The sequence below is a fragment of the Micromys minutus genome (assembly GCF_963924665.1).
Source record: "Micromys minutus genome assembly, chromosome: 5".
NCBI classification, from domain to species: domain Eukaryota; kingdom Metazoa; phylum Chordata; class Mammalia; order Rodentia; family Muridae; genus Micromys; species Micromys minutus.
Genome location: NC_137974.1, coordinates 69,161,033 through 69,184,137, shown reverse-complemented (window position 1 = coordinate 69,184,137; position 23,105 = coordinate 69,161,033). Strand labels below are relative to the sequence as shown.

Below are 23,105 nucleotides of genomic sequence, written 5' to 3'. Positions count from 1 at the left end.
TGAACTTTTAGTTCGGAGGAGTGATGCTGAATCTTATCTGAAAATCCAAAGCATTCCGACTTTGTAACTGTTTTCTTTAATTTTGAATTTCACTGGATGACTTCTGCAGGCCAGTGTTCAGGATAAACTGATACACAAAAACAGACTTGTTTTTTCAAAGGTGCCTTACACACCACTCTAGACTATGAGGTTTAACTCATCCTATTGTATCTTACATGGCCTTCATTAGTCAGAAAACAGTTGTTGATTATTCTGAAATATGATCTGCAGTGAGATCACAGGATAACTTTAATATGAGCTGCCTTTCTATCTATTTAGATTCAATAAAGATCCATTTCTTGTCTCAGAAAAATAATACAAAATGTTTGCTATGTCCTATGCTTGCTTAATTTAAGAGTTTGGTTAATAATTCATGTTTTTATACTTGCCCTTTGGTTATTTTTAAAAAATAGGAGAACACTGAATTCATTATTTTCATCAAGGAATTGTGTGTGTGCACTGTGGCCTCTGTGTAGAGCAAGAAGTCACTGACCCACTGTCAGAAAAACATGCTTTGTGAAGTGTTTTTTCAGAAATGGAGCTGCATTTGCACAAATTGCTTCCCTCTTTCTCTTGGTGTCTCTTGTTAGCAGCAGCATGCATTTTGCATGAGAGCTGGAGGGATTAAGATGCAAACCAAGGTCAAGGACCTCAGCATAGCCATCTCCTATTCACAGGGATGAAATCTACAACATTTGCCTCATTAGCTCCCTGTCCCCTGCTGAGTTAACCAGCCATAGGCAATTGGAGAACTCTGAAGGTTAATTCTTTCTGCCCATAGGTAGAGTTACAGCTCAATGGACTAAGCCCTTAAAATGTTAACACTCCAAGCAAAGAATTTTAAGTGGTAAAAATGGCAGGTAGTACAGAAAGGTTAAGTGAGTTGAAAATAGGTCTAAATCAGACTTAGTACTAAACCCTCAACAGCTGCATAAAATACTCTAGAACTTTCACAGAGTTTACAACTTGAAACATGTCCCAATCATGTGATTGCCAGGAACTATTAAAATAAATAGCACAAATAGGGCAATTAAATATAGATACTAACAGCTTCAAACCACAGCAGAGGAAAGGAAGCTGCCTTGTTTTTTTTTTCATCTAAAAACACCCAGGTGAATTATATTAGCAAGGAGAGCAAATGCTTGTTTTGAAAAGCTGTATGTGGAGAAGACAAACAAAACTGATGACTTAATATTATTTCTGCCCACGAGGGAGTCCTGCCCTAAGCTAGTGAGTCAGTATGCTACCATGTGCCTGCTAAATCACCTAAAGACCAGTTAGACGGTATATAACAAAGAAAAGAATTAAAGATATAACCAACCAGACACCATCTTGTATCCTGACTCTACTGAATACGATGTATGTCTCGGGTCATTCTTCAATGGGTACTCCATCTCTTCTCCCGACTTCTGCACCTCTCGACGGCACAGCATAATGTGAGACCACAGACAACTATTTCTGGTGATACCTCACATGTAGAATCATCGTCAGTAGCAGAACAAAGCTGAAAGCAATATGTCAATGTGCTCATGTTGTATGAAAATGAATATCAGAATGAGTTTAATTTGTAAGACATTTTTAAAAAAAAAAATCATTTGCATGATTCTAGATGAAGGTTTAGAAACAAATAGGTCTTTTGACACTAGCTCTGAGGATGCTGGGTAACGATTTGTAACTTTAAAAAGATCATGCATGTTTCATGTTGACCCATGCAAAGAAGTCAGAGACTAAATACAAGTGATTCAAAAAGTATATGTTCCTTTTTTCCTAGACATTTTGAATGTTTCTTTACACGTTTTAATGGCTAGTTGAAAAGCAAACATAGCATAACTAGGAAAAGGCAGTGCAAGTTTTCCACTAAGGAGCCTATGTCAAGCTTGCCCATTGCCCTGGTCTAACTACATCATTATTAGAAATGGTGAGATAGCAGTCCTGGCTTGCAGGTCACAAGATAGCTTGTAGGAAACCAGTACAAGAAACCTAATCAGAGAAGGAATGAAACATTTGTAACGAATAACTCTCCAATGACATTACAGTTGATATTAGAAGAGTCAATGGGACAAGTCCCTGTGAACAAAAAGTGTCTAACATGTTCTAGCTGATGCTACAATGGAGATGCTGGGATGCAGATTTGAAGCCGTGTAGAGACCTTAGAATTATGGCGCTGAGGAGACTTATTTTTTATTGGTTATTTTATTTATTTACATTTTGATGTTATCCCCCTTCCCAGTGTTTCCTCCACAAGCCCCTATCCCATAAATCATCCCCTTTGCCTGTATGATGGTACACCCCCACCCACTCACCCACTTCTGTCTCATCACCCAAGCATTCCCCTATGCTTGGGCATTGAGTCTCCACAGGACTGAGAGCCTCTCTTCCCACTGACACCATCCTCTGCTACATATACAGCTAGAGCCATGGATCCCTCTATGTGTACTTTTTGTTTGGTGGTTTAGTCCCTGGGAATTCTGGGGTGGGGATGGTTAGTTGATATTGTTGTTCTTCCTATGGGGTTGAAAACCCCTTCACCTCCTTCAGTCCTTCCTCTAACTCCTCCAAATTGGGGTCCCTGTGCTCAGTCTGATGGTTGTCTGGGAGCATCTGCATTGGTATTGGTCATAAAAATCAAGTCTGTGTCAGGATGTGGAGCAATGCTGAAAACAGTGAAATGACAAAATCATTCCCAATGGGTGTTTCACAAGGTACATTCTGGCACATAACACTAAACTTTTTATCTAATTTAATTTACAGAACTTCTTTCAGATAGTTAGCAACCTTCTCGATGAAGAAAACAAGGAGAAATGGGAAGATGCGCAACAGGTGAGGACGGGATTATTTTAGAGTCAATGATGAAGTTAGCTAAATACAGTTTTTAAGATGCATTAAAAGCCAGGAGTTTGATTCTCCAAGAGTATAAAGTGATTTTGTAAATCATTCTAAATGACAAAACTGCAGTTTTACAGAAATCACGTCATCCTTTATAATATCAGCCCATGGGAGAAATTTTTTGTGGAGCATATGAAAAACTGAGCATATTTACTAATTTGAAACTTCCAGAAACAAATATGTGATAGCTATGTAAATTAACAACAGATGCCTTTCTGGTTTATAAACAAGAGAAAACATGTCAATTTAAGAGTATATATCTCAATAGAAGTATTGTGCTATTTACTAATGAAAAAATCAATTGCATTTCATTCACGCTTCACAGAATCTGCCTCATATATACAGATGTGGGTTCTTATTCCGTTTTTGACATAAACCCTCATAAACAATCAGATTCAAGTTTTCTTTTCTGCTGTGCCTTATCTGTCAGCAAGCTTTTACTAACTTGGCTTATTTACAAATGTTTTACCCTCTCATGCTATACTAACACGTACTGTGAGACCCTTTTCAGGAAAACAGAAAAGGTGTTTTACAGGTGAACAAGAAGAAAGCATAGTTTATAAATTACGATGGGAATTTAATATAGCTGAGCATGAAACTTCTTTAAGCTTTTTGGTTTTCAAAAATTCCAAGCTCAAGGCACTTTTGAGAAACAGAAGGAGAATTTTCTGGAGTTACTGAAGTAAACTGTCCACTCCCCTCCTTCTTAGGAAGCTGAGGCCTTTATAAGTGAAATATGTCCTTTATTCCAGTTATGATAGGACATCCATAAATAGCACAGTATGGCCATCCTCATTATCAGGTACCAATTCTGTCCTTCTGGCCAATGCAAGGGAGAAAAAAAATCACCTTTCTGTTTCACACCTTGCTCTATCTTTTTCTACTCCTTTGAATTATACACTTGCCCTTGGCCTTTATCTAGAGGGCAGCCATGTTCCCTCACAGTGAGGAAGTGGTGTCTTCACAAAGAATACAGATGTTGTAGCCCAGCACATTCTTCCAGAATGCTACAGACTGTTAATTATTATGGATAAATTTAGGATGAATTATGATAGTCTGTTTAAAACAAGGCAGCAATGCATCATGCACTGTTCTTTACCAGAAGGTCATGTGAGCAAATAGTGAATGGTATCAGGCATTCCCATCAATCAAGGATCAGGAGTGTGTAATCTGTCTGTTTTGTTGTGATTTAGAATTAGTTTGATTCTAATTTTTATATTTCCAATTGAAATGATTCTTAACAATTTTTTAAAATGATTGTTTGAAAGTTTTTTTTAAAAGGTTATTTTGTAGCTCTTACTAAAAGTGGTTAGAATAATTACAATCACATGGTAAGCATGCATGACACAAAAGGTGACGTTTTATTGTTGTTTTTTAAGGAAAGGTGTTTAAAACTTACCAGAAATAATCCTTGTGATTTCTCTTTATCTTAGAGAAGTAGACTTAACAAAAACAACCTTAAAATAAATATCAATGTGAATTTACTAAACCAAATAAGTAACTCTGACATCAGAATTTTACAAACAAAGCACATTTCTGAAAAACTTAGCCACACAAAGCCCACTGTAGGAAGACTCAGCCTATATTTAGATAAAGACCACTGCTTACCATGTAACCTACTAAAGTGAAAGAAGAATGTGTTTTATAGCAGTAGACCCTCTCTCTCTTGTCACATAGACATATACACACATCCACCAACACCATGGTAGGGCTTGGCAGTGAGTTTAAGGCATGCGATTTTTTCTATACTTCATATTACAGTGTCCACCTGCCTCATGTCCTTGGCTTAGGAGAATACAACCTGCATCTAGTTAGTCAAATCCAGCCACTGCCTCCCATATAAATAACACTGTACTCTTCCCCATCCCAATGAGTGCTCTGCAACAAGAACAGAAAGAAATCATTTCTCCAAAGTCCCCAGGATCTAAAATGTGTAAAATATCACTAGGCCCTTATCAAATAATCGTGCCAGCCCTATTCTATTCCACTTGATGGTAATTGGGGATTTAGAGTTAATAACAAGACCCTCTGCTAGTGTGAAAACCCACTCATCAAAGATGAGCAAGAATGAGAGACTTGGTGCTGGACAAGTATGAAGTCAGAGCTCACATGTATCACAAACAGAACTCAGAGACCACATACATTACCGCCTTCGTGTCTTCCATCTAAACTGTAACTGGTCCTGCAGTAGAAACCTTCACAGGCTTCATTGTGTCATACATACAGCATCATAAAACCACTCAAAAAATGGGGCCATCTATCCTCTTGTGAAGTGGATTTCTCCAAAGTGAAGCATGCTTCTTACATTCTTTTAAATAGAGAATGTTTTGAACCTTTACAACCAAACTCATAGAGTAGTAGATTTAGACCCCATACACTCATAAGACAGAGACACTCTGTTCCATGATGTTTTTGTTTTAAAGGGAGAAGTTACTGAATCGTTAAGATGTCAGGGAGGATTTTTCAGTTTAAAAAGACTTAAATGTATTTTCAGTAGGCTGAGTGATTCTTATTACTAATTTTCCAAGGGAAAATAGACGGGAAAGGATATGCCGATGCCGTTTCCAAGAGTGAAAATTAAGCCTCTTGATTTGATTTTCATTGAACCCCATATCTCACAGCACTCATCAGCAAGAAAAGTAAGCACAATGCAGTAGAATTAGGAAGTTTCAGGGTCCATGGGCTCCCCATTCATGTTCCTCAAATGGGGGTGATTTATTTTTTTTTTTAATTCCTACCTCATGATTGAAAGTCTAAGTAAGATAAAGATTGACCTCCCAAATATTCCCCCTGTTCAATATTGCAGTTTCTGTGGAAGATGTGCATATGTAGGTGGGTAAATGAAGTTTGTATGTATGAGATGCTTGACTTATAGATGTAACAAACATAGCCCTCTGAAAAATTACACACATAGGCTGACAGTCTGCGTATCCCTTTTCTTCCTGTTCTGGTCCCTCAGAGCCCTTGCCTTGTGCTATGCAATCAGGTCTTTTCCTCTTCCACTGTGGCATTTATAAAACAAAGTAGCTAAAACTATCTCAATTAATTTTCCTCTTTAGAAGCTGCTGCAATGTGCATACCCACACACATAAATAGCACATGTTTTCTTAGATGTCCTTAATGTTACACACGGTATGAGTTTCTGCCAGGTTGTGGTGTGTTTGAAAAACAGATCCTTTTGTGTGGACCATGTGATGGCAAGCAGACTCAGAGGGTGGAAGTAAACGGACTTGCCAGTAGGTATACGGGTAGGTGAGTAGGCAGACAGGTGGGAAAGACAGGTACAGAAATAGTTGGCAGAGGAGGCAATGTCTTGATACTGCCTCAGTGACTAGCAGGTACAGAGTGGCTTCCGTGACATTGTTAGCCTCCTTGAGATTTTCTTCTACAACATGTATAATATTCTCACATAGATTTGTCTCTTTCATGTATATATGCTGATTATTTACATGATAGGGATGATTATAATCCTACGATCTTTGCTATTGTTGTTCCTATGGTGACTAATAAAATTATTAGAAGTAAATGTTTCTCACAGGTACTTACAATCTATGTTTCTTTGGGTGAATATTAAGGTAAAAAGGCAGAGTCCAAATTCAGTGTTTTCTTATGTAAGCCAGGGTTTTCTGAAATCATAAAGTTATGTTGTTTGTGGACAGGCAATCTAACTATTTCAAAAGTTCTCTTGAGCTTCTCAGTGATTAATCAGTGTATCCTGTCACTTGCAAAGCTCTTGCTGTGTGACACCTGGTATCAGATTCAACTCTGAATTTTAAAGCTAATAGATAGTTTCAGCTGCAGACATTTCTCCAAATAAAGTGGAACTTATTTGTGGTTTTATTAGGTGATATTTCTTACTTTTCTAGTTATATATCCCAATATATGAATTTTTTATCAAATCTAACTTGCTCTTATTTTTCTAGATTTATCCAGGCTCCATAGAGCTAATGCAGGTGATTGAAGATTTTATACACATTGTTGGAATGGGGATGATGGACTTTCAAAATTCATACCTAATGACTGGAAATGTAGGTAAGAAATAGGAATATTCCTCAAAACTTTACTGAAATTAAATGCCAGAGTTTGTGCCACACGTTTCAAGTGTCATGTTCTTGTTTATTATCTTTAGATATACGTGAAGAAAAATATTGTAAAAATTTACTGGTTGTGGTTTAGATGGACCAAGTCCCATCTACACTAAGTACATACCCTTGTGTAAATCTTCAGATTCCTGAGTTTTGAAAGGTACATTAACTATGTAAGTCTTATGATCTCTCTCCTTCACTCCTTTCTCTCCTTTCTGTTTCAATTTGACACAAATGCCCACTTAGGATTTCTTACATGGCTTTCCTTAGGGAGAGATAACCAAATGTCTCTTCATCCCAGGTAGAACACAAACTGCAGAACAGAACAAAGGTATTTCACCCAAATCTGACTTGGTAAATGAATGTGTTTCCTAGATGTACTTACAAGAGCCTGCCTAAGGAATTACTTAGAGAGCATGGGTAATTCAAAGGCGCTGCATCACTGAAAGACCAACCTTAGCACAGATGATGATGTATGAAAGCAGCTTACCTAGAGCTCCCTCCCCAAACTGCAGGCTATTCCACTGCAAAGTCTCCTATCTCACCCTGGGTGTTTGCTTAATGAAAATAACAGGAAGAAGGGGGTCTCTTGAGTCTTATCACATACTTAGCTTCCTGCATTTTGTAGCTGTCTTCACATTCCTGAATCTTCTAAGGGACATTAACTACCTATCTTATGATCTCTCTCCCTCCCTCCTTTCTTCTCTCCATGTTTCAATTTGACACAAATGCCCACCTAAGTTTCATTCCCTGGCTCTAACACTGCTTCTATTTACACATCCATGGTGATCCTTGAACTTTAAAAGAGGCAATTTGGCTGTCTCATTTTATTTCTCTCTTGAGGGAACATGGACCTACCAGGCTGCCCAATATGAAGTTATTCTCAGCCTCTTAGACAGTTATGATTGCCACGCAATGGCCACTCTACACTGAGAATACATCACCCGCCAAAGGGAAGGGGCTTTGTATCAGTTACAACTTAATTTCACCCTGTCCTAATATTAAATGAAAGTGTCTCTAGCAATAAGAACTCACAGTCTAATTCTACTATGCAGTCAACATGTATCTCAATGACCTTTGTGGTTTACACGGATTCAGGGAAGGTGAGATTCCAATAACAGCCAGATCTTCACCCAGAAACCTCAGGCATCCTGTGAGTTTCATATTCTAACATCACAGTGTATCTTTTTTAAAAACTCTTTAATTTTTGTTTTTACTGCTATTTTAAACCTTTCCAAATTTGTGAAATGTATAAAGGTTAGTAATATATATAATGAGACACTTAAGAGAGTATGGCCAGAACTGCAGATTGACTACTGCCATTTTAAACAAATGTCAGTGAGTTTGGGGATTTCAAAGGACAAATGTTAAAAAGGATTCCAGATTCAACTCGGCATCACTTCTATTAGCTGCTTTATCTGAAGAACATTGTTAGATCTAGTGGTGTGAATTAGGACATCATTCTATCTAGCCTTCTGTGACCCCCTGTCACTTTCCACTAGCACCCTCAATCTTCCCGTTCTGGGGAACAACTGGGTGACTACAACATATATTCCTAATTATAAGGGACATTGTAGGGTTCTCATGCTGCTGGACATGCCTCAGGATTAAGGAGAAGCAAAGCTATGACCTATCTCTTTCCTCCCATGGCTTCACATGTGTCTGGAAATCAGAGAGGCACCAGGCATTGGCCACACATAGCAGATAAATGGTCCCTTCAAAACATCCATCTTAAATACACTTTCTGTGTGGGAACTCCAGCACAAGAAACTTCTTGTCACATTTGTTTTTTGAGTTACTTTGGTAGTCTCCGTTGTCTGTTTTTCTTTCTATATCTTTAATTTATTTTATCTACTCTCAAGTGCTGTAGTGCTTTATAAACTCAGTTTCTATGCCTGTCTACATTGTCCAGATCTGCCAGAGATTCTCCTATGTGGTAATGATCATGTCCCATTATGCTTTCAATCAAAGCTGCTGAAGCATCATGCAAGTCTCGAGGGCACTGATGAGTTAGTCTTTATTCCCTTAGGCCACGTTTGTATTAAACCAGGGGAACAGGGCATCAAACACCCCCTGTACCGTGCACATTTTGCTCAGTCATGTTTTTTTTTCTTCTGTTTTCATCCAGTCCCTGATACTCTTGGTGACCTCAACTGGCCAGAACTAACCGTCCCTAATGGCTTTTATGAGCCAGTCTGTCAGGGAATAATTTCCCTCATACTGCCCTTGATTATTCAGCCTTTGTCTCCGGGAGACATGAGTGGTTTGCATTGTTCTATTTCTTTACCCCATGGCACTTAGACTGATGCCATCTGTAGCTACATCCCACAGTCACATGAGCCAAACTTTAAAACCATTTGTTTCGTGTTCAATAGCCTTTCACAGTCCAAACAATTATTATGGTTTCCTATACTGGACTATTCAGAAGGACAAAGCTTGTGCATTAGATCACAAATTTTCCCTTTTCATATAAAAGGTCAGAGTTGAGAGGTATCTTCTCTCACTTTGATCTTGATCTCTTTCTGAATTTTTCCCCAAGATTCCATTTATAGGGATCTCCCAATGGACACTTTAGTATAAATATAACTTGTACTTTTTTACTCATACATGAAACTGACTATAAGAAACAGAAAGCCAATACCTTCCTCTCATCATCTGATTTCTATATCCTTCCTCCTGAATCAGAAACTAGGGCAGTAAAACAGTATCTCCACCTCAATTTACCACCTACAATTGTTTCTTTGTGTGCACAAGTTCTTTTGAGTCAGAAACAGGAGCCTCAGTTACAAACATTTTCAGTCACCCATAGCAAGGGCTCTGTGATTGCTACGAAGCCTGCTCAGAATCCCACCTCCTGTATTATGACTCCAGGGATTGCAATATATTTTCTAGTTTAGGGGTCATTTGAAGGTTATCCCTGTCATCGAATGAGAACCACAATACCACATGGAGGAAGATAGCAACCATGGGACCCACCCATTCCAGGGCGCTCTGCTCTCAGAGCAAGAATATGCAAGTTGAATGTAGTAACATGGCAAGGGGCACATATCTGCCACTACAGCAAGGGGACATGTGCCCCATCTCACACAGGGAAAGGTATGATTGATTCCATAATGGAATCTTGTCCTTGAACATATCCAGCCTCGGGTTCACGTTTTCTCACCCATTTTAGGAAACACGAAACTGTTCTTCCCAGACTTATCCTTGATTCTGTGAATCCCCTTTCAGATTCCAGTTGTGTTACATAACTTTTCCTGAACACCCCAACAAGTGTCATTGCAATCGAGATAGGCCCCAGTGACAAACTTAAAAAGCAATTCATGAAAGTACAGCTGGGTGAGCCACTGGGCTTGCTTGCAAAATTGTGTGGCTGAGAGGTTCTCTTAGAGGATCACCAAGGGCAGCTTCAGAACTGAAAAGCCCACTTTTTGTGAGCAAAGGTCGCTAAAAGTACTCTCCCAGAACTCCATGGAGACAACCTGCAGGTGTCTTCCTGTAGGAGTTAGCTGCAATGTACACAATCTTTAAAAGGACCTTTTGAGAATTGCAACTTTCAAATTATCCTGAGTCTTAGAAGTTGTTGAGTTTCCTTAGCCTTGTAAATTTCATTGACTTCCTGAGTCTCCCTCCTCCAAACAGGAACAAGAATTTCAACGTAAAGAAAGCAGCCAGTACATAATTTCACAGGCACAGGTATGCACACACTCTTTCTCTTCATGAACCTGTGCAAATGTCCATGGGCCGACAGTGTGTTTCTGTACACGTTTCTGTGGAAGATAATACATCCTTATTTTGTTTTCACTTGCCAAGTGTTCCTTGCTATCTATCAAATACTATTTAGAACATTATACATCAGTGATCAACGAACAAACAATGGAACCTCATTGTCTCCCCTGCATTGTGCATAGGCGATTGAGTCATTTTCTTACTGAGTATCTCAAATGTTTTAGGCTTCTGTGGAACATTTCAGAGTTCTTCTAAGGGACATGTGATTGGGCCACTGATGGGGTTTTCTGAATGCAGGATGCCAGATCTCTGTTGTGGAGTCTAAAATGATAACCACATGCCAAAGACAGTACTTCTTTTCCTTACTGTTACCACTGCATTTCATGAGAGCCTTAGGAGACTAAAACACCCACACCACCTCTTCTGCTGAGCCAGCAATAACTGCTTTAAGCAAATGGCATATTTCTCTTCACAGATGGAAATTAGAAAAGAACAAAAATTGATTTCATGAAGGATTAGAGTTTTATCATTTCCTTAATACTTCCTGCCCTAATTTTTACTGTGATTCAGAAAGATTTTCTTCTGTCTGCTGTGCTACAGTTATCTCCATTAAAGACCAGGAAACTCTGGGTCATAAGGCGTTATTATTATTATTACTAATCTCAGCACTGGTCGGAAGGATTTGAGACCTGTCTGGCCTCGATAAAGCATTTTCAGAAACAGAATAATGAAGTATGTTTTTAGATCAATACCAGATATTTGAAGTTACTATAGAGTAGTGAATCACAGCCACTTTGGAGCTGGAATGACCCTTTCACAGGGGTCACCTATGACCATCAGAAAACACAGATATTTTATATTACAATGAATAATAGCAAAATTGCAGTAATGAAGTAGCAACAATAATAATTTTATGGTTGGAGGTCTTTGCAACATACGTATCTATCCAATATATGGCCACAGTATTAGAAAGGTTGAAAACCATTGCAAGGAACCAAAGATAATTTCCGGTCAAGTATGTTTAACTTTTGGCTTAGCATAGGCGGTTTCAAAATAATAACATCATATTATCTATAGAAGTAATATTATTAGCTACAAAGCATGATGTCCAGAATTTATTATATGTAAACATTTATTTTATAATTTTATCTTGTTTCGCTATTATATATTTGAATGTTTTGTGTATCTCATTTACAATACAAAAATTCCCAATTTATTGACTGACCACTGATAAAACGTCTTATGTATCACTGCTTTGGCTGCAAGTACTGCCTGGACACCTACTGTAGTTTGGTAGCTGTAACTGGTAGGTATCCAGTACCAAGAGGATTTTCCCCAGTTTACCTACTACTGTCAAATTGCATAATATGGGTTATTTATTGCTTGATGTTCTGGAATGATGTGTCAGAAGTCAGAACCCATAATGTAGTAACATTTCTAAAATCTTACTTTTGAAAATCATAGTCTTAAGGTTGAGAATAATAAGTTATCCTTAAAATCATGGCCTTAATTTATCAAGAAGGAAAAAGGTTGCATATCCTAATTAAATTGGTGGCAAAACAGTCAATATGTCTTGCAGTAGTTTTCTTCAAAAATGATTTCGGTAAAATGTTTCAACACATCTTCAATTAAAAAAGTGTCTCATGTGTGACAATTCCCTTTTTTAAAGCTTATTTGATTGACTTTAAGAAAAAGTGTCTCCATGTATATCACTTTCTGGCTAATGAAGATTTATACTTTGCTAAAACTTATAGGAGTGGTAGAATATAAATAGAATATCCAAACATAGCCAACTTTTCAAATGATGTATATCAATACCTTTAATAACCCATTGGGAAAATAATTTTATGAAATGGGTTAATGGATAAGTAAATGTTGCTTCTCCCCCAAGACATTTCATGTGTCAACTCAACACTCACTTAAGATGTTATTTTCGCAATAACTTCATGTCATGTATTAAATTTACTCACCTTATCAAGACTAGTTCGTTTATTTATTTTCACCATGGAACACTATGGAACACTTCTCAAATGTGTGAGAGAGGGCAAGCTAATCTCTACATCATTCTAACTTTAATCTATGTGTTACCGAAGCATGCACAGGGCTACTCTATTCCTTATAACTAGTTGTTTTACTTCATTGACTCAGAACTAAAAATGTATTCATTGACCTGAATCCAAAGACCATTAATATGTTGTGAGTTGTTAGTTTATGGATTACATTCACTTTAAAAAAAAAAAAAAAAAAAAAAAAAAAAAAAAAAAAAGCCAATTATTGATGACTAAGCAGATTTTTTTCTCAATTTTCTGTAAGATTAGCTTCACTATTGCAAATGAACTACTTCAGACTCTGTAGTGCCACAATCCCATCACTCAGAGTCAGAAACAAGAGAATTGTGAGTTCTAGCACAACCTAAACTTAGAGCAAGATGATGACCCCAACATGTCAAAAGTCGACAGGGGTGTAGACAACAAACAACTGCAGAAGTGGCTCAACAATTAAGAACAGTGACTGTTTAGTGCACGAACTGGAGGGATCCCCATTGTTTTTTATTTAGAATGTCACAGGATGGCACTATTCCCTAGATGGCAGGTCCTTAATTGTATAGAAAAAGGTAGATAAGCTTATGATTCCTTGCCAGCCAGCATGCAGCATCTTTTGGCTCCTCTTACATTTCTTTGGCTATGGAGTGAGTTTCTTGGTCAGAGTTAGTGCCTTGTAGACCATCAAGTCAGCATGCCTTCAAGACCCACAGAGGCCCCTGCCTTGACTTCCCTCAATTGTAGACTATAAACAAAAATTTTGAACTAAAATAAATCCTTTGTTCCCTAAGTTGCTATAGATCAGGATATCTTACCACAGCAGCACAAAGAAAACAGGGCAAGATCGATGTCTAGGTTGAGATTGAGAATGTATTTAGAATATAAATGTTTTGTTTTGGTTTTTATAAAAACATTACTATTTATGGAAGGAAAGAAAGAAGATGAGAACCAGCATGAGACAAGTTTCTGAATTCCGAGGACAATTTAGAATCACTGAAGCTTGGCTTGTTAAGAATCCTGCTATGGTAGGGAGGCTCTTAGAGCAGAAAATAGAGCTACAGCAACTGGGAAAGACTGCAAACATAATTAGTGTGAATGGAGATAAAGGGCTCTTAACTGCAATCAGTGTGTGACATAATGGGGAACTGAATTAGTAAAAGTATGAATAAGAACCAAATGTGGGGATGAGTTTGAGATTCTCTCTGAGGTTCGAACTGATTGGATTCCGTAACCGATGCTACCATAAGATGCCAGGGAGGAATGGAGACTATAATTTATTCGGAAAGCATTTAAAACTCTCTCTCTCATAGCGATATGTAGGAAATGCCCATCCTCAAATGACGACCAAGAATGAGACCTTAGATTTTAGCACAGAAGCTGAATCAACAAAACATAGAGGGTAATCCACTGCAGAGAAATAAGGTTGGAGATGTGTGTGTGTGTGTGTGTGTGTGTGTGTGTGTGTGTGTGTGTGTGTTTGTGTGTGTGTTTTTCAACGGTCAAGACAGCCTTGTGAGATCAAAAGAAGAGAAAATGAGGAGCCACAGACTCTAACAATACTCAGAACAGGTGCCAGAGAATGGATGGTTAGAGTTAATCTGCAAAGCACTGACTGACTTCGGGGAGTTAATGTCAAATAATAAACACCACAGAGAACGTTCCGCAACAGCACCCATATTAATATCTACCTCTAATAAGTTAAGTGTTCCAGGTTTTTTTAAGTATGTAAATAATCATTGATGTCATGACTTAAAAACTCTAAGGAAAAGTACAGACACGGTAAAGAGGGCATAAATCGCCATGCTCTGGGTGGCTTCAGTGATCATGTCCTGTGTTTTGATCCACCTGTCTACAAGGACTGGCTTTGCACAGATGAGCACTGCTGCGCCCATGCATTACTGTGCTACAAGCACTCTTAGGAAGCACTCAGTGTTGACCATGTCACACACAGGGAATGGTTTTTAAGTGTGATAATATCTTCAAATACCAAATGTTAGGATTCTCAACTGTAGAAACATTTCAAGTCTTGTTCCCGAAATACAAGTTTCTTGAAAATGTGTCTCTGTTTCTTCCCTGGGAAGCATATGTCCCAGATACATTAAAATAGATATGCATTTTTCTTTGTGAAGTTCAGTATCAAAGCTTGATTTAGAAATATGGACTAGTGCGCTTGTCAGAATGAACAATCATGTTTGATATTTTCTGAAATTGAATCTAAATAAAGATATAAAATTTTAACATCTCTCCTCCTTTTCATCCTAAAATCTGCCTTTTCTAAATTTTACAGCGAAACCTGATAACTGCTCTGGTGTAGTACCTTGGTCCTCATTTGAGGAGGACCAGCAGTTCAGTCTGATGCAGCAGGCTATGAGCAAGGCCTGGCTTCTCCCTCTGAGCTGAGTTTCCCCTCTCACTGCCTGGTTGAGCTTCACACATCTCCATTGCTCAGCTTCCTTTCTTAAAGACACGTGTTGACACCAAGGCCCCAAAATAGAGAAATTCGCATATTTCTGTATTACCGAGTGAGTTCCGTTAGCTAGACAAGGGTGGGGGTAAATGTGTAAGAATCTCTTACCTCCTAGCCCCCTTCCAATCTTGTTAGACACATGGAGTAAGTGAGTGATTTTCCTTAAGTCAGAAAGAAAAAAAAATTAAATTACTACTTACTTTCTACAGTACTTTCATTCATCTGCTGTTCAGAAAATACTTCAAAAGTCTTTTCAAACTAAGCCATTGAATGATTTTAACACCATATCTTTGATTACTTCTTTTTTATTTAATAGGAATTGTTGCAGAATATTAACTAATCTACTTATTTCAAATGTCTAGTGGTAGAAACAATGGATAGGTTAATGCAATTTTTGATTTAAATTTTCTGGGTTTATAAGCAATAAAAACAACCAAGAGATTACAGAGGGGTTCTAGTGTTTCTAGCTAAGAACCACAATTTACAGTGTTTCCCAGAGTCAGTACAGTAGGGAATTAACAATTCACACAGTTAATTCACTTTATACTGTCTCAGTCTCTCATTAACTACATGTTCTGTTCTGTTCTGTTCTTGGTTCTCAGGCTTTGTCAGTGAATGAATTTGACAAAGCACTTACTCTTATGAAATTGTGAAATTTCTGTTTCATATTAATGAGACACATGCCAAACAAATACCATCCAATATGCCCAATGCTTATAATTGCTAGGAAGAGAAATAAAGCAATCTACCGGGTTCTGAAATACTGAGTAAAGACAGGGGTCCTATTTAACGATGGAAGGTCTGTAAAGACCTCTGACTAGTAATATTCAAAATGGTGTAAAGGCCCGGGAAGATCTGAGCAACAGTAGCATGAGTAGGCATAATATTTCCAATGGAACAAGAGTAGTCTTTAAAGACCATGGGGTACCCAAGTGCTTTATACTGGAGTAATGGGAGAATTCTAAGAAGGTTAAAGTGGCTGCACATGACAATGAAAGCAAGGCTGTCAAAGAGGCAACACGAAGGGAGATTGGGGCACATTTGACTGGATTTAAAACTAAGCGAAAACAGCATAATCAGATCTGTCTTTAGTGGATTTATTATGACTACAAAATGGAAAATGATAGGCTGCATGGGACGTGAAAGGGTGCAGCTGAGGACTGGGAGAAGGTATGGGGGTTGGGTAGATGATACAAGTAATGGTAAGACATTATCTTGACAGTTGATCTGGCTGATTTTACTAACGCTTTAGATCAGCTGTGAAGAAAAGCAGAAATTCTTAGTTTGGGATAATAATACGTTTCAGCTACTGTGGATACTAATGGAGGAAGATTTCATGAGCCTGGGCATTCAAAAACAAGAAACACAAAATAAAGGTTCAAGGACATTTCTTTGTAGCTGCTCTAAGACAAAAATCTATTATGTAATGATTCAAGTGTCTTTAACATTAGGAGTTCAAAACCTCTCTGTGTGTGTGTGTGTGTGTGTGTGTGTGTGTATGCATGTGTAGGGGCATGTGTGTGTGTGTGTTTGCATGTGTAGGGGCATGTGTGTGTTTGTACATGTGTGAATATGTGTGTGCGTCTGTTGTGTGCATATGTGTGTGTGTGTATTGTGTTAACCATCTACTAAAAGCTGACATATAAAAAAAACTCAAAAACATAAATATTTCATAAATATAATAAGCCATGTGTGAAGTGTTGAGTGTAGTTCTGGGTCAGTGGGTCAGAAAAGTCACTTTCTCCTTGTTAAATGCTGTTAAAATTTTCTGTGAAGGATTCTTTGTTCCTTTCTTCTACCATGTTTTCTTCACTATTTAATAAATACAGAACAATGCCCTTTGTTAGGGACAGGCACAAGAGACAGACATCAAACACAGACAGATCAGACACACACAACAGAAAGGCAACACAGACAGACCACAGACCACAACCTATGAACAGAGGGAAGCTGTGTTTCTTCTTATTCACAGGAGTCCTTACTTCTACTCTATGCTAATTTCCTTTCTGTCCTCAGGGAGACTGATCAGTTTCATCATGGAAGCCAACACCATCCTATCTCCATTTCATCCTGTGAATCTAGAGCCATATCCTACCTCCATTCCATCCTGTGAATCTAGACTCATATATGTATATGTGTGTGTGTGTGTGTGTGTGTGTGTGTGTGTGTGTGTGTGTGTTTTCCCAATGAATTGGAATTTACATAAGCTTTATTTCATCTAAAATGTTGGTGCGACCTCTTATATTTATATCATGGATTCTCAGTAACAAAAGAACTCTTTAAAATCAGCTATACCCAACTAAGAGCTGGTTAGCTGTGCTATATTTTGTGCTGAGAACATTTTTTATTTAAAAATATTTAAAATTTAAAAGCATATTTGATGTGTAATTAAAAGACATTTTTGAAAGAATTTTATTCCTCCAGCTTCAAAATATTTTCTCTTTTGGGGCAATTGTCACAGTTAGAACTCTAGACCTTAATGCAGAAAACATTAATCAAATTATTATATTGCAATATCTGTAGGCCTCTGATCTCGTGTAAGTAAATTGGGGTGAAAAGAAGTTACATAAATATATATGTTCATATAATCTGTTTTATATACTTATGTTCAGGAACACATTATTCATCAACTTATTACTCAATAATATATTGGTCCCTGGAGGGGACACTTAAGGCACTTGAGTAAACATTCTGTCTTTTTTTAAAATAACGTACATCTCCTAAGCTTTTTCTACATTATCCTGGTATTCTAGACTTCTATATTGAACACCTGCTTTGCTAGGTCTATCTTAAGTAGTCACTCCTAAATTACCATTTAATATTTTTTTACTACCTTTCGTCATTTGCCTTGCCATCTAGAAATAATAGAAAGTTTTGGAATATCTTCTTAAAGGTACCTCAGGGTCACGCCATTTGAGTACACATTTTAATGACAATTACAAAGCATCAGATAGAGATTAGTATTCCAAAACTCTATCTTCAGAAGAGTTCTTCCCATTTGAGTCCAATGGATAGAAAACGTTTCTATTCATTTTCTCCTTATTTCTTATGCTTTCCTAACAGAAGTTCTGCTTAGAGAAGTTCCTAAGTGTCTAGGTGTTTCAGATGTTGTTTATCTTGACAGTCTTGCTGTAGGTGTGTGAAGGGCAGTCACATAGTTTGCCCTAGGTCAGTGGTTTGACTTCAGAATAAATGGCTTTTCCTTTTCCATCTCAGTAATTAAAAGTTAAAGATTTGTTTCTTTCTTTTGTCCAGCCATTCACCCTCAAACCCATTTCTATTATATTAAGAATTTCCTGCAAATTTTCTTTTTGTAAATATGACCCTTTCATAACTTATATATGTGTTCTGGTTTTGCTCATCATAGTTAAATTATTCCTGAACATTTACTTTCTTCATAAGTACTTCATAAAGTCTTCATAAGTACTTATTTTATTAGAAAATTTAAACTGTTTTTCTGCCAGGTTATCCATACCTTTAATATGGATATGAATTTTCTTTGTTATAAATGTTTTAAAATACATCTTAGAGAAGAAACTTTCATTTGTTATTCATTCAGTTTTGACTCTTACAGTTACTATGCTGCAGAGAATCTGTTGCCATAGGAACAACTTTCTGTCTCTACCACATAGTATTTATTTTGTATTTATGTATTCTTTAATTGTTTCATTTAATAAACATTATTTTTTAAACTTTGCATTATCAACAATCATTACACCAAAATTAACCAGATTCAAAAACTATACATCTTAATAAAATAGTTAGAATGGTCCTTTTGAAGTTTTGGAGTCTCACATTAGAGTTCTTTTATGTTCACCATTGAATATTTTCTTATGCAGTTATTTGCAGAGAGGTGAATATCTCGATTACTAAACTTCAAGGACATACAAACCCCAGTTTACAATATTAGCAATAGAGAATGCATAAAAATTTTCAAGACCTCTGAGAAAAACAATGAGAAAAAGTAAAACAGAAACTTTCATGTCTACGAAGGCATGCAGGCCTATAAAGACAAACAAACAATCAGCCAAACTGAATGAGTAAATTAATGTAACAAAGATATCAAAGTTCATATTTAAGTGTGCTGGGTACTTATCTTTTAAAAGAGAATAATAACCTCAATATTAAATTTTCTGACAGACCATAAGAGAATTCTTGTTTTTTTTTCTTATACATTGACATATACATCTAGCCATAACAGTCTCCAATTTGATTGTCTGTAGTATCTACAATGAAACTACTAAGGAGCTCTTAGCATTTGAGTGCTATGAAGAAGGACTTGCTCAGAGGCAGTAGCTTTGATCCCCAATTAAATAATCTTCCAGGACCTGCAGCCAGGAAACATTCTGACAGGAGAGTGAGCAGAAAGCCCATCTGGGACACTCGGTGGCTTTTCCCATGGAGAACTTCTATCTAAAAGTTATCAGAATCATACCCCTTTCCTTGGCAAGTTCTCTCCTTTTAAGATCAATTCCTTTAGAATCTGATGGATTCACACTTGTGAGTTTGAATGGAAATATAAAGTCTAAAGCCTTCTAGAAGAAAGAATTTAGATTTTTAAAGTGTTCTGGTTTCTACTGGTTTATCTGATAGTATAAGGATGCAGCATTATTTAAAGTGGTGTTTAAAGGTATCCCTCCTTGCAATTTTGTTCTTTAACTAAAAGGATGCTACCCTATGTGCCACTATGAAAGATAATCCTGTTTCAACTGTTTCTATGGAATTAGTTGCTCATCTCTATGACAATAGTGGTCTAACTCTGAACAGTTCATGTCTCCCTCCCCCCTCATTTCCATGTGTCTCCTGCTTTCAAAATGCTTCCTTACCTTGTTTGGCTACATTGAGAAACCAGTGCTGATTTAACTCTCATCACGAAAATACCCTTCTCTCAGTGTGAGGTTTTGAACTAAATTTGCAAACCAGAGAAATGACTCAGATTAGAAACCAATAGTCTTCTGTTCTAGCAGGTGGGGAGCGGGGTAGAGATGCTATTCTGTAGCTTTCCAAAAATGCTGACCAGGTATAAAAGTACACTCCTGTAGTCACAGAACTCTAGACTTTGAGCCAAAATGATAGAGCATTTAATGCCATTTTGGGCTACATAGCAAGACCATGTCCAATAGAAATATAGGGTAATAAGATAAATTGGATTTTAATCTTGACACATGGCTAATTACATGAGTCACTTCATCACTAAAGACCTCTAATCCTAGTCTCAGAATAAAATAAAATAAAATATGAAATAATTTCCCTAATGGGATACTGCCATGATTCTTGTTACATATATTTAATAGCTAAAAAGTAATAAAAATAAAAGTAAATGCACAAAGAGGGACAATTATGAGTTTTCCTACTGCCTGGCTAAGTAACTATGGTGACATTATACCAGTCCCTCTGATTGTAGTCTCTATCCCTAGCAAACTTGTTACTAAAATTTGCTGCCCTGTATATGTTTTTAAAAATCTAAATACTATGCTTGGTACACATTTTACAATGAGGAAAATAATGTTATACTTCTAGGCAAATATTATAGTAGTCAATACAATATGCTGTGTGGTTTAGATGGGGCATATGGCACAATTGCCTTCTGGTGTGTGTGACAGCAAATACCCATAAAGATTTCAATGGCAGTTGGTATGTGAAGGAGGGACTCTTCTTTTTCATGCATTTATATGTCATGAGTCAAATTGCAGCTCCCTTGAATTATTTTGAGAAGATAGTATTTTCTGACTTAACTTGATGATAGCTAAACCTTTGTCTGCCAAATTTTGTTTGTTTTATATACCTATCCAACAACCCTATCATCTGCAGAATTTACAAAAGTCTTAGTGCCCCCTGGTTCTTAAGGTCTCTTCTATAGTTGAAAGAATTTGGGAGCTTTCAAAACCAACAGAAATTTTCTGCTATCCATATGCTAATAAGTCCCTGCCTTCCTTAGCTTCAGAGACAGGTGAGGTCACGGGTATTGTAGATGATATGATCATAGACAAAAATCAATTTGTTGTGTATGAAAAACACTTTAGATTGTAAATAACTTCTCATAATGCTCATATGGTTTCTCTGCAAATTGTGTGCCAGCGCTACAAGGTCAGTAAATTTCTTGTTACTCATTGATGCGTCCCCAGACACAATAACTGTACTTCTCACAGAATCGGAGCTCAGTAAGTATCTGCTGAATGAATGCGTTCCTCATGCTGTTGGGTATCCAACATTCTCCATGCTAGAAAACTTATTCATAACTATATGCCAGCCTTTAGTTCTAACTTGAAGGCATTCAATTTATATTTCTATATTCTAAATATAATCAATTTCTAGACCGGGCTTTGTAATCTACAAGATCAAATTCAGCCTTGTATCCTACCCAAATACTCTGCCCCATGAATATGGTATCACTATTAGTATTAACATAATAGCAACTAATATTATTAGTATTAATATATTACGTGTTCTTTATGTCTCATTCTCTATTCAGAGTGTACTCTTTTTGTTTTCTTTTTTTTTTTTTTTTCTTTTCTCTGTACTGTTCTGATGCCTTTGGTATCTTATTAGCATTATTAGTCCCTGGACCAGCATAGGCAGTGGGTCCTGCCTCCTGTTCTTCCTCCTTCTCCTTCTGCTCCTCTTCCTCCTCTTCTTCCTCCTCCTCTTCCTCTTCCCCTTTCTCCTCCTCCTTCTTAACTAAGACCTACCTGTTAAGCCCACCTACGACAATGCTTGTTCAGTGTGTTTTTTCTTGATCTACTTTCTATTGCCCATCCCATCTGCCATTTACTTCGAGGAAGCCACCAGATTTACACTCTAGAATGCTACGAACTGTCACTTTTCCCTTGATGGTAGCTCTCACCATTATAAGAACAAATACTTCATGTTCCTTGTGTAGTCCCCAAATTTCAATGGTAGGAAAGTTCTTGGAATACTCTAGAGTTTAAATGAGACTTTTTGGATGCATGTATTCACAAATGAATGTGTAAATCTTTAATGATGTTCTTACTCCTACCAAGATAGGAGGAAAGTAGTCCTCATGGTTACTGCTCTTCCCAAAATGTATGACTCACTGTCTGGGGAGCTTGGTATTGCTATGACCTAACTCCTCAGAAGTTTTAGCCTTGTTTTCTGATGGGGTTTAGCCAACCTTTAGCGTCAAACTTATAAGAGAATGTGTGAGAAAATATTAATACTGACATTTTCAAGTCTAGTATTGTTATATACATGGTTAATTATAATCTAATGTCCCTTCTGTAGAAATTTTACTGGTTGCAATGACATTTTAACCTAAAGGATGCTATAAGTTGTTTTTACTATTCAAATATATATTCAAAAATAACTTTCCATCTCATATCTTACTTTATATTAGATAGGATTAAATTTCTGAACTATCTGCATAAAGAAAATGACTACCTGCGAATGTATTTTCTTTTTTTAATTGGACAACTTTATTTTAAAAATCAGAGATAAATGTACAGATTTTAAAAGTCTTTTTGCATAAAAGTATATGAATACATTTTTGTCAGTACTTGATTTTTTTAAAGGTTTGATAGTGTGCATTAAAATCTTACTAGTTATAATGAGTATAAAGTACATATAAAACAAGATGTAACCTGGAAATAGTCAAAGTTTTCTTGGTATGTAAAGGTTATGCATATGATTTTTCTTTTTTAAATTTTTTTTGGCCTTTGTTTTTCTTGAACTTCATATAGTCTGTGAGTTGTTTCTGGAGTGTTCAGAGCTTTCTGGGGTTAGTATCCAATTATTAGTGACTGCATATTATGTTTGTTCTTTTGTGACTGGGTTACCTCACTCAGGATGATATTCTCTAGATGCATCCATTTTCTTAGGAATTTCAAAAAGTCATTGTTTCTA

The 23,105-nt window shown here is 36.9% G+C and overlaps 1 protein-coding gene across 1 annotated transcript in view; it reads left to right on the top strand.

Annotated features, from left to right (window-relative positions):
* Positions 1 to 23,105, top strand: part of ADGRB3 (adhesion G protein-coupled receptor B3) — a gene marked incomplete at both ends in the record, with an annotated part of 694,930 nt that overhangs the window by 332,766 nt on the left and 339,059 nt on the right. The window contains 2 exons of the mRNA XM_080917177.1: positions 2,791 to 2,859; positions 6,849 to 6,957. Of these exons, the coding sequence (XP_080773303.1) occupies positions 2,791 to 2,859; positions 6,849 to 6,957 (178 nt within the window). The remainder of the gene's footprint in view (positions 1 to 2,790; positions 2,860 to 6,848; positions 6,958 to 23,105) is intronic.